Here is a 12,239-nt window from a genome sequence, read left to right on the forward strand (position 1 = left end):
CTGCCTTGCATTTTAGCAGGCAAGCAGTTGTGTAAGAAAGGTTGAGAAACTTGTAGCATTCTTTTACCCAGACCCTCAGGATGCCGACCACCTACCCGTTACCACCAACAAGGTAGCTGTAAAATCTATACTATGAACAATAAGGTAGGCACAGACCAAGCAGTTGGTTATACAGCTTGGCACGCAGACACCGGACGAGAGAGACTGCAGCAAGGGTTTGACGTGATCATGTGTTATGTTCGTCCACACCTTAGGCTTCGACTTGGGGCTGCTGCCGTCGGGCCCGTCCTCATAGGGCTCATCGGGGCGGCCGCTGGCATTTAGCCAGCGGGTCTTGTCGCGCTGGCCGCGCTGGAAGCTGTGTTTCAGCGGGGAGCGAGCACCTGAGTCACTGTCTTCCCCATATGAGTAACCACCGTGGGCAGAGGAGGCGATCTCCGCATCACTGTACTTTTTACCTTTGTCTCGCAAGGCCGGGCAGCGGTAAGGATAGCCCGTTCTGTAGCCCTGAGGGGAAAAAAGACGTAGAAGAAAAACAAGGTTACAACATGGTTACAACAGTTTAAGGGGTCTGTGCTGACACAGCTGGATTTTAACAGTTTTTCAGATCTCCATATCAGACACACGTGCCAAAAGCTTCAAGCATATTCAAAAAATTACATCAGCAACAAATCCTTTCAAAACATAGAAACTTAAACTTAGATAGAACAGACCTGGTTAGCATTTTAATTAAATGATTTGTAATCAGGATGAGTAATAAGGATATTTTCCTGCTCGATACACTGATTAGATTGTCACTGTGCCCAAACAGAAGGGGTATTAACATCCTCTCTGAACCTCCCACTGCATCTTGCATATCAGTTTATAAATCATCCTTCTCCCTTTGTGCTTACCAAATTGTCGAGCATTCTCATGAGAGCCTCAAACTCCTGCTCCCCGACTTGCCACTTGGGATGTGTTGAGGACCCGTCGCCAGCTGGCTCGGGGACCCGTGGGCGCAACTTGTATTTCCCAGGGTCCAACATCACCAGATTATCTGGCCCTCCAGCGCTGGCCAGTGTGCGTACCTTTATTTTAAAAAAAAAAAAAAAAACATCAAGGGGGGACATACAAACAGACCAAATCAAAGACAGATCCACAATATTGAAGAAGAAAGAAAAGAAGGAAAAAAAACAAAAACAAGAGGATAGGAGCACATCCACAACGATACAGATATCCAACATGGACACAGCCATCAACACGAGGACAGATGAACATATACACAGATGTAGAGAGACAAAGGACAAAGGCATTATTAGTTGTGAAACATGCAGACAAACATGTACAACAACCACAATTAAAAACATGGTTTCAAGCAACAATTACAACAAAGCCAGAATTTTAAAGATCATTTGACATTAATAAATGTCAATATGCCATTATTCCCAAGTGGCTCACTGTGATGTATCCTACCTGGATCTCACAGGCAGTAACCAGATTGTGGATGTAATAGAAAGCCTCCTCCACTGTTTCACCTACTGACACCAAGCCATGGTTCCTTAGGATGAGCGCCTGGAACAGATGCAAAAACAAAAAAATTCCCTACCTGCTTTAGAAATATTTCTCTCCTTTTGATTTTTTTTTTTAATACACACAAGACACTGCTGTTACCTTGCTTTTAGGCCCAAGGTTTCTCTGTATGAGAGTACTTTCTTCCTCATCCACCAGTATGCCATGATAATCATGGTAGGCCACCTCCCCCAGGGACAGGGCTTCAGGAGAGATGGGTAACAGTCCGCATTTCATGGCAGACACCTGCAAACAAGCGGAGTCAGACAACACCTGTCGAGCTATGTTTTCATGGCAAAGTTACAGCACGCACCACTGTTCCTTACCGCAGCGCCTGCAGGTGTATGTATATGCACGACGCACTTGACATCAGGGCGCGCGGCGTAGATGGCGGAGTGGAGAGTGAAACCAGCCTGGTTGACTCCAAGGTTGGTGCTACCCCGGTCCACTATTTCACCTTGGAGATTAATCTTCACCTGGAGAGCACGAGAGACAACAAAAAAGTTAATCACAACAACAGTATACACCAGTTTTGAAATTTTTATCTCAAACAAAGTGAATTCATTCAAGCGCAAGGTACTAAAATATGAGAGAAAATGGCTTCATTCAAAAGCAAAGGTGGAGCAAACATAATAATAAGCCTCCTTTAATGATCTGAAATGCTTCTTACCAAACTGGAGGCAGTAACTTCACTGTAAAGGAGCCCAAAGGGAACAATAAGGAACCGCTCCTGGTCTGAATTCACTCTGACCTGTGAGACAAGAAGATATTAATGTTAGATTACAACAAATCCCTGAGACTGGCTCAACTTGACCTCAACAAGATTCCTTATATGAAGGAGGAAATGCAGCACTTAAAGAATCCTGAATAGAAATCTAGGTGTCAAATTCATGACAGCAAAAGACAGTGGTAGAAAGATAACATCCACAAGAAAAAAAAAAACGGATGCAGAGACAGCAAACTTTAAGGGGTTCTAATTAGATTTGTTAGTGAGTCTATATATGTACTTTTTAATATCCTAGTGATCACCAACATTAAAGTTATTTAGATAGTGCCTCAAAGTAACTGCCCAAATAGGTGCCCTGCAGACTTTCAAAATGGCTGCAGAGTTGCAAGACTTGCTTCTAGAAGGACTAGAGCGTTATGCTGGTTATCATAGCAAAGATAGAGGGCGGTCTTATTCCACAATAATGTCAATTAGCATGTTGTCAGTGCTCTTATCAGGTGAACAGTGGCACTGTTTAGGTTGGCATTCTGGACTGTTACTGGAGCCATCACGTGGTGAAACTTCAGAAGTGTAACTTCCAGGAAAAAGTCTGCAAACTCTCTCAGATTTGTTTCAAAAATGGTTGTAGAATTGAAGCACCTACTCCTAAAAGGACTTTGGCTGAACTAATTAAAGCTGTTGGCTGGCAAAAAAACATTTTTTTAAACCCCAAAATAAATAAACCAGGGTTTATAATATGAGCTACTTTTAAAAGAAAAAAAAAGATGTATTGGACTCAGACTGCATATAAAAAGCCTGGATGCTGGATGCCAAAATATCAACTTGACCATGTAAAGAAAGACAGACTGATCTTACTGTGAGGTGGTTGTAGATAAGCTCAGACCAGCCAAACAAGTCAGCCAGCCGATAAAAGGCAGCCAACTTGCAGCGCAGCAGCTTCTCGCCTTTGTCGTAGGAAATGGAGTCTGAGCCACGCAGATCATTGACTGGAGTCACCATTCCCAAACCTGAGAGGAAAGAGATAAATTCATAAGTCAGAAAGAAACCATTCATCCATAGGAATGAGGTCAAAAATAATAATGAAAGGAGAAAAAGACACAACAAAACAAACAAACAAAAAATGCTCCGTAAAGAAAAAACAAAAAAAACAAAAGACACTTTCCTCACCAACTGGTTAGGAAAAAAAAAAAAATCTCACAATAATTAGAGGAGTACTGCCTACTAAAATCTCACTGGAGTCTTTGTGCTGAAATTAACTCTGGCATACTCTGCATTGCTCATTGTGAGCACAGTCATAGCAGGGCAGAGGTCAAGAAGTCACATACAGCCAGTCTCTTCTCTGCTTACTCATGTTGAGCGCTGCCATGCCTCCTTGTGGTGCCGCAGGATACATGGAAGGCATGCTGGTGGTCATGAAATCTGCGATCTGCTGCAGAGCCAACAGGCTTGTGGGCGTCTTTCCCTTCTTCAGCTGATCCTGGATCATCGTCTCCAGCTCCTCGCAAAATGCCTGGAGGTTGTCAACACAGACACGGAAACAGACATTCACCAAGTCAAACAAAAACTGCTGGCGATGAATCAACATGTGATGGATCCATCATGTGATGTCAAAACGCTTTACTTTACACTATGTATTCACATGTAAAAATGTTTGCAAAGAGATCTCGATTACACGAACGAGCGGAGTTAATGAGTACGTCCTACTGACCGGGCTCTGTAATATCATGGAGACCCTCTTCCTCTGCTCCATCATGTTGAAGTCCTGACGCAGGTCTGGCGCCATATTCCTCTCCCTCTGGTACTCTGGGCTGCTCTCATCTACCCGGTCAAAATATCGCTCCTTGTGGGGGGCTGTGGTGGGAGGGGGGGCCGTCACCACACCGGCACCTGACTCGCCGTTCATCCTGGGCTGGCCTCCTATATGTGTCAGAGATTACTGTTAAATATCTTCTACTACTGTAAAACAAATAACAGAGTCGTAATCTAGTCTATAAGAAAGCAATAGTTTAAAAATCCTCCAGGGCACAATGGTGAGGCATGTATTATTTTTTTATATATATATATATATATATATATATATATATATTATTCTATGTATACTGATGTATACTGATACTAATATTGATTTTGACACTAGTGACAACAAAAACAATATAGTTTTACTAATAATACTGATAGGACAACAAACATTATTATTACTGGAACAAGGACAATCAATAATAAACATCATCAAGTCGTTATGTAATTTTTGATGTGTTTGTGGAGTTGTGTGTGGCTTTAGCTCCAGGTGTCTAATACAAACAAAAATAAGTCAAAAACTGGTCTATGATGTCACTCAATAAAACTATATTATTTCTGTGGTGGACAAGAAATTATGTATTCTGTGAGTATATTCATCCTGTGGTTCAGATGTATTGTTTTTGGGGGTTTTTTTTATTTCCAGTTTAAAATTATAGTTTAGTATAGTGTAGAGAGATGAAGAGTGGGTTCCTGTATTGTTGGTCATAGAATTTCTACTATACAATAAGCCCGTCTACTTTCCAAAATAGGAGCACAGAGGAATAACTCATCTCCATCATCTCTTTCAGAACAATCAATTATATCCTTCAGCCGCTCATATCTTGTTGGCTTTTCATTAGAATTTCAAACAAAATTTGCATTTTCATGGTTTGTGTTTGATGACACTTTAAATTCCCCATGTTAGAATTATAAAACATTTTTAATGTTTTAATAAATACTACAGAAACAATTCAATTTATATACTGTATGATTTGTAAATTTCCATTATAATCATCATCATCATCTTTATTTACAGAGTGCTTTTCTAGGCTTGGTTAGAAAGTGCTTTAATTTAAGAAAGTTTCCTCTTGTAAAAGAGGAAATGAGAATAATCTTTAAACCAGAGAGCCAATCATGCAAACCCTGCTTCCCCTACATCCTGCTGTGGTCATGTGACTGCTCTTCCCATAGAGGTTATCATTGATTTCCACAGTGTGTTTCCTGAAATCACAACAGTGCTCCAGTGTCAATGCTGGGCAAAGGAAATGAAACAAAAACTGAAAATACTGTACAGCCAGTAGTATGCTGTTGTTATTTTATACAGAGATATAAAGATATACACAGAGAGACAAACATGCAACAGTCTCACTGTATATGCATTGCCCACTCAACCCTGTGAGCTATACAGCGTCTGTTATGTTGTTGACATAACTTATCCCATATACACTGCTAATTCTAACAGTTACCTCTTACAGCTTGACCTATTACCTAAACCAGCTGCCGTAAAACAATTAACTGACAACAGTAAGAGATTTACAGACAGATTTACAATCGATTCAGCTTTGCTGGCTCTCTGTAAGGATAAATAGTCTGCAGCTGTCTGTCACTGAACAAACTCATGAGCATAGAGACGCATGCATGTGCGCACACGCATTGGTAGAGACTGATACAGCCCATTAATTCAAATCGATACAAATGTTGAGCCAAAACTGCCATGACAACTGCAGACTGAACTCAAAGCATCCAGCATCACAGAGGGAGCCTGACAGACCCTCTTTTCTTTTCCTGCTCGCTTTTATTAGTGTTTTCCACATCAATAACACCAACATTTCCACTGATCTGAGGTCACTTTTTTAAAATCAGGACTTTGTTTGCCGTTTGGCTAATTCTAGGCCAAGAATGCTTTGTCCATTTTTTTATTCAGTAAACTTAAACTGTATATGAGATAGACAGGATGTAATACCTTCATTTGCTGTCTATTCAGACCAACAGTATAAAAATAAAAGACCACAGAGACTGCAGATAAGCCCTAAACCTGCGCTGTCTTTAGTCTATGATAACAAGTGTGTAAACATGTAATTTTAAATACAGCAAACCACACCACAGAAGTCAAAAACTCATTAAAGACAGCCGTTACTGTCAGTCCTAGATGCTAAAAGAGTTATGTTTTAGTAACACTAGTTTAGCTGTTCGACAAATTGATTTAGCTACTAATGTTTGTGGGATATCTAACTTCACTGCAATTTGCTCATGCCTTATGAATCTCAATTAGACAAAGCTTCCCGTGGATATCTCACTCCAGGCTAGAAAGTAACTGTCGCTTTTACCGTTCGGTTAATCTCTTAGCTGCAATTTTATACATGCGCTTTTATTTAGCATTATACACACGCACAGCATTAAAAGACACTTATTTTAGGATAAAATATGTAGTTTCTACATTTTGTGCATCCTATCCAGTTATTCTGTATAGAATTAACATCAATCAATATTTTTTTTCCATCACTCATTGAGAAAAATAATAAAAATGTCAATAAATCTTACGCTTTCCACGTCTTAGAAAACTCCAAACTCTGTCCAAAGAGGAGACAGCTGAGGATGATGCCGCCATCTTTGTAACAACATTCGTTTCCGATTTCCTAAAATCTAATTACTTTTATGTTAATCACTTTTTTCTCCTCTCTGTTGCTTTCCTTTTGCCATAAACACCAACTTAAGTTGCAATTAAGAATTAAAAAGTAGCCTGCATACTCCTCGCTGCAATCATTCAGGAACAAACTCTGTTTTGTCTCAGTCATGCAACTAGGACATGAGTTATTGAGAGAGGAATACAGACAAGCACTGAGATCTGGTGCCAAACACACTCATTAGGGAGAGAGATCCTCAGTCCCGGGCCTGCTAATGATGCAAGGGAATCTCCAAATAGTCCTTTTTTTTTTTCCATCAACAAAGCATACTATTTTTTATGTGTGACATTAAATTTTATACATCTAATAGAATTTGTTGGCAGCGAAGGTTTGATCATGCATTTCTGCAAATATATTTAACCTATATCTCAAATTATGGAAGAGCTCTAGCTGATGAACCATTCAAAATGAAGTCTTAAGTCATCAACCAATCAGATACAGCCTCAATAGGACTAGAAAAAGTACAAATGGTTTCTGATCTTCTGTCACCGATTCCAGCCCTAGTTTTGATGCAAGAACAGCATCAACTGCAAGAAGCACATCCAAACCAAATAACGTCCTTTAAAAAGGTGCAACAAATAAAATATTTTAAGCATGTATGTAGGGACTGTGCGATTATCACACTGTCTAATTGGAATGATATTTTTTCCAATTATCTGTATCTACATTCTTTGTTGCGCTCATTACTGATGCCCCACCCGATGAGCCGCCTGAAAACCTGACTGTTTATATATCATGAATAAAATCCTATCAGTGCTGAGCATGCAGTAACACAGTCGGAAGCAGCACTGATGATACAGAGTAGAGCTGTGGTTTGAAAGTAGGCAGATATTGCTGAAGTCGCAATAAACATAAAAATCCCCTCTGCTGAAGTTGCAGCACCGTACCAGCTGCTCTGATGTCCATGTGCCAAATTAATCAAGTCAGGCTGCGAAATAGTTGCACCACTTGGCATCCAAGGTAGCTGTTCCATGTTGCTGCAAAACAGCAGCCATTTCCAGAGTAATCTATGCAACATCATATACTTTTAAAGTCACACTGTACAATCATTTCACTTCATTTCTGAGAGTATCAACTCTGCATGTAGCTAACACACAGCAAAGCTGACAACACTGCAGTGTCTGCAGTTCTTCAAAGACTGACCCATGTCAGGGTGGGGAAAAAGCTCTTAATGCTTCCAGACACCTAGTCACATCTTATTCTCTTTGATTTGACTTGTTGAAAAACCACAAGTTAGCTGTTGGTTGTTCATGCTAACAGCAGTGAGGCAAAGCAATTGTGTCCACAATCAACGAATGAAAAAGAAGCAACAAAACAGTACAGAAATAAACAATCTAGTTGTTCTTCCAACTGACCTTCTTCATGCAGAGACTAAAATATACTGATTTAGACGCCCACCTGAGAAGTGGAAACAGTGTTGCCAGCATTTTCACTAATGTATCCAGTTCTGTTACAATACACCAAAGACCACAAAATAATTAAGTGTTGACATTTCACAGAAAGAATATGTTAAAAAAAAAAAAGATTGATAAAACTGGACTGTTAACAGTTTTCACTTAGGTCCTGCCTAAGAAAAGTACCTGCACATAATATATATATCTAATGGCCCACAGCATTTTATTGCAAGATAGGAACTTATCAGCATTATCCATTTGAGCTTGATGCCCTAAAAATCAATACCATAATTGTGATTGCTCATAAAAGCTTTAACTGTGTGTCTTTATCAATCCATTAGCACTCAGAGGTAATGGAAGAAAATTGTGTTTTGTTCAAGTTTCTAATCAGGCTGCTGGTGATGTCTTACGTTTTTGAAAAACTTCAGAATTTGCATAATGTGATTTTTATTAAAAAATAGGTTTACAGATATTAATCGTTAATAAGGCTGAGATGGGAAAAAAGATCCTGAGGCATTTTGAAGCTTCACCAGGAACACAGGAAATATACTAAAGCCAAAAATGAATAAATAAATAAAAAATTAGGTCTGATTTGAATGCTAATCTCATTCATTTTGACCCACATCTGTGCATTAAAGCGCCACAGGAACAGCGTAATAGGATCCTTTCGTTTGAGGCTGCCATCACTCCAGATGGATGTTCAACCCTGCAATGCACAATACCACAAGATCTGCTTACTGCTGCAAATACCGGGGAAGGGGGGGTATCAAGTATGTATTAAAGTATATTCAAACCGCATAAAGGAGGATGACAGCAGGAGCTCTGCTAGAGAAAGAATACACAGGGTACACATTAATCTACTAGCTTTCAAAACCACCGTACCTGCGTAAACAAAGCACAGAGAGGTCAAAAGGAACATACATCATTTTGTGTATTAACAAAACCCACAAACAGCACTGAAACAAATCACTTCCACTGCTATCTCAAAAGCATTTGTTTGCATAAACTAATTTCCTGTTCCACTCAAACCTCAAACATTAACAGAGTCCCTCCAGCTGTTCAATAATAGACACTACAAATTCCAGCAGGGACAGCTTCACTGGTGTTTCTGGTGTTTATAAGCAATGCTACAACAAAAGATCAGACTGTCCAGTCTGTCCTGTGGACAGAGTAGCAAAGTATCATTGGCCACAGACACAGAAAGTTTGCCGTTTCACCAGGCCCTGCTCTCGTCACTCCTCAGAAATGTAGGTGCACATGCCCGGCTGGCCTCCTCTCCTGTTAGGAGTACAGTCACTATGGAAACCAAACACATCACCATGGAAACACAGGACAGCCTCTAAAGATTGCTGTTATGCAAGAACAGCTGTAGGCCAACATCACAATGCAAGCCAGTCAGTGTCACAAAGCACACACCTTTGACATGATGTGCCACCCATTTAAGATTAAAACCAAAATCATATCGAAGACTGCAGGGTGGATGGGCATATCATTTACATCAATGTTTATCCAGACTAAACAAAATGAGCGGGCTCCAAATATCTGTTTGGCCAATTCACCATCAGACCAGATGTCTATGAGAAAATAACCCTACTTCTCATTTGAATTGGGATCAGTAAATCAGGATATGTTTTTGTTCTTGGTTTCTTAGTCAGCCCCCACAGCCAAGATGACCAAAAAGGTCAACTACGCTTTTTAAAAACAGGACCGCACAGGGGTGACAAAGAATTAACCGAGTCCACCTGTATACAGTTGATGATCATGATTTATGTATGAATTTTTGAGTTATGGATAAAAACAAGTTTTGTGAGGTCACAGTGGCCTTAATCTATCCAGTTCATCCAGCTGCACGTTTGTGTGAAATTTGAAGAAATATCCTAAGAGCATTCCACGGATATCACCATATAAAAAGAATGGTGATGGTTGGGCAACCCCAAGACATTATGCCTCCAGCCATAGCTGTCACTGACATTGAGGCGTAAAAATGTAAATCCCAATTAAAATTAATCTTACAGGAATTACTTTGGATGCATGTGTAACGAGACTAACCTGCAAGGAAAGCAGTTTTACTGTTTCATAAATACACTTCTACTAAGATTTTAACCTAACACTCAACTCCATAAGGGTCTCGGTTCATTCTGCATCAGTGAACTGACACAATCATTGAGCTGCATTTTTAAAAGTCATAAAAGCAAAAAAAATTATCAGCTTCTCCACCCCTCCATGTTTGCTAGAATCAACTTAATATGAAAACATGCAGTAATGGAATTAATGGAACAGCTCGACTTTTGTAACAACACCCATTAGAAAATCTGTATTGGAAAGCACTCTGTAGTCACTGAACAGAGCTCTGGGTGTGTCTGAAACTGTTATGCACTACCCTGCAAATGTTAAGAATTTTATGGCTACCCATACCATCACTTCATCTCAGCAATGTGTTCTTTGTTTTAACTAAAACTAAAGGCCACACAGGTTTAGGGGAAAAAAATTTATTAGCCTCTAGAAAACTAGCTTTGAGGTGGAGATGTGAATAATGATCTTTTTATACTACATACTGGAGAGAAAACAACCATGTTAATTCCAGCCTGCAGCAAAGTCTGGAGACTAAGAAACTCTGCTTTGGGGCAGGCTCTGACTGATAAACAGTGTCAGACTTTCTCTTATCACTGACTACAGTTATACCAAAAATCACCTTGTTTGAGGTCTTTCTTTCAACAGATGAAACATCACATTTGGCTTCACACTGACTGAGCAACGTGTGATTTGAAGGCATTTTCTGGTTTGTTATACACCAAACAAATAATCCTGAAAAAAACCCCTGTAAATTACTCAGTAAAAATAAAAACTGGCTGCAGAAAAATTCTGCAGTTTTGAAGTTTAAAAAAGGTACCTGACAAATTAATGTCCTGTACAATCCTACACTACCACTACAAAACTTTCACCAAGAGCTGACAATAGCCTGACACAGACAGAAATACTCATCCTGTCCACAGTATCAACAATGTGAAAAAATGCTGGTGACAATACAAATCCCATTACATATATAATTTTAAAGTATCACAGCAAAATACCCCAAATCCTAGACACACAACTTTCTATTACATTTGTACCCTTCAACAGGAATATGAACAGCAAGCTGTTAAACAATTAATTGCATTTTCTCTTGATGACTGATGTTTTGAACGTGCTTTGACACCACCCAATACAGATGTTTCCATTCTCCACAGAGACCTGATGAGACAATGATCGGAAGAAAAACAAAAACAGAGAAGAAATGGAGCATGAAGAGCAGCCCCAGGCACTCTGTTTTCTATGTGTCCGACTCTTTATAAACTCCCAACCACTCAGTGTGTTAGTACACATTTCAGCGTTATCATAATTTACTTCTGAGACACAGAAGTTTGCACTAAAAGCATCTTTTCAGCATGACTAAGCTAAGACTAAACAGTGTATTTTTTTCTGTCCAAAAATATGCCAATCAAGTGAGAGTCAGTGAAAAGATCTGTTTGTAAGGGGGGGGGCACTATGACAGTACTGTTTTGTATGCATGTATACAGTTTCAATCAGTTTTCAGACATTCGACAGATGCACTCAGACAAGAACTCCTTATACGTCCGAGCTGGATGCCTGTCATTACTGGGGATGAAGACTCTGGTAGTAATTGTTTGTTTCTCTGTGTGTGGAAGCTCCATCTTTAACTGCTACAACTATAGGAAATGCATCAGTTGTTATTTTAGCACTGCCCAGAGAATGCTGCGTTATCTTATGCACTACACGAAAAAAAAATTAAAGAAGCCGTATCAACAAAACAAACTAACAGCACCTAATCTAACATATAATGTTAAAATCATTTGCATTTGGTTAAATGCAAAAGCCCCATACATGGGAGGGAATCACACTTTATTGCAAACACCAATTAACTATAGTCAAAATTTAAGTCACTGTGACTGAAGCAGAGTGGAAACTATAACAGGTATAAATTACCTTTATCTTATTAACCTACTGATGCCGTTAGCCATTTGAGACATAAATGTAGCTCATAAAATGATAAAGAGGCTTTTTGAAAAATGGATAAATAACCAAAACAAATGCTTGGCAGATCAAACT

At 39.4% G+C, this 12,239-nt stretch overlaps 1 protein-coding gene across 15 annotated transcripts in view; it reads right to left on the reverse strand.

Annotated features, from left to right (window-relative positions):
- The window catches only part of add1 (adducin 1 (alpha)), a 28,033-nt gene that overhangs the window by 13,543 nt on the left and 2,251 nt on the right, over nucleotides 1-12,239 (reverse strand). For 11 of the 15 annotated variants that reach the window (XR_004020731.1, XM_030743412.1, XM_030743405.1 and 8 more), the window contains exons 2-10: nucleotides 3,984-4,192; nucleotides 3,623-3,785; nucleotides 3,131-3,282; nucleotides 2,219-2,299; nucleotides 1,875-2,024; nucleotides 1,651-1,794; nucleotides 1,453-1,551; nucleotides 894-1,067; nucleotides 157-507 (exon numbers count right to left, since the gene is read on the reverse strand). Coding sequence is in view for 14 of the 15 variants with exons in the window: in XM_030743412.1 (XP_030599272.1) it covers nucleotides 157-507; nucleotides 894-1,067; nucleotides 1,453-1,551; nucleotides 1,651-1,794; nucleotides 1,875-2,024; nucleotides 2,219-2,299; nucleotides 3,131-3,282; nucleotides 3,623-3,785; nucleotides 3,984-4,178 (1,509 nt within the window). In the remaining variant the exon portion in view is untranslated. The remainder of the gene's footprint in view (nucleotides 1-156; nucleotides 508-893; nucleotides 1,068-1,452; nucleotides 1,552-1,650; nucleotides 1,795-1,874; nucleotides 2,025-2,218; nucleotides 2,300-3,130; nucleotides 3,283-3,622; nucleotides 3,786-3,983; nucleotides 4,193-12,239) is intronic. The other 4 variants (XM_030743407.1, XM_030743406.1, XM_030743417.1 and 1 more) reach the window with 1 other exon arrangement.

The sequence above is a fragment of the Archocentrus centrarchus genome, chromosome 12, assembly GCF_007364275.1.
Source record: "Archocentrus centrarchus isolate MPI-CPG fArcCen1 chromosome 12, fArcCen1, whole genome shotgun sequence".
Lineage (NCBI taxonomy): Eukaryota > Metazoa > Chordata > Actinopteri > Cichliformes > Cichlidae > Archocentrus > Archocentrus centrarchus.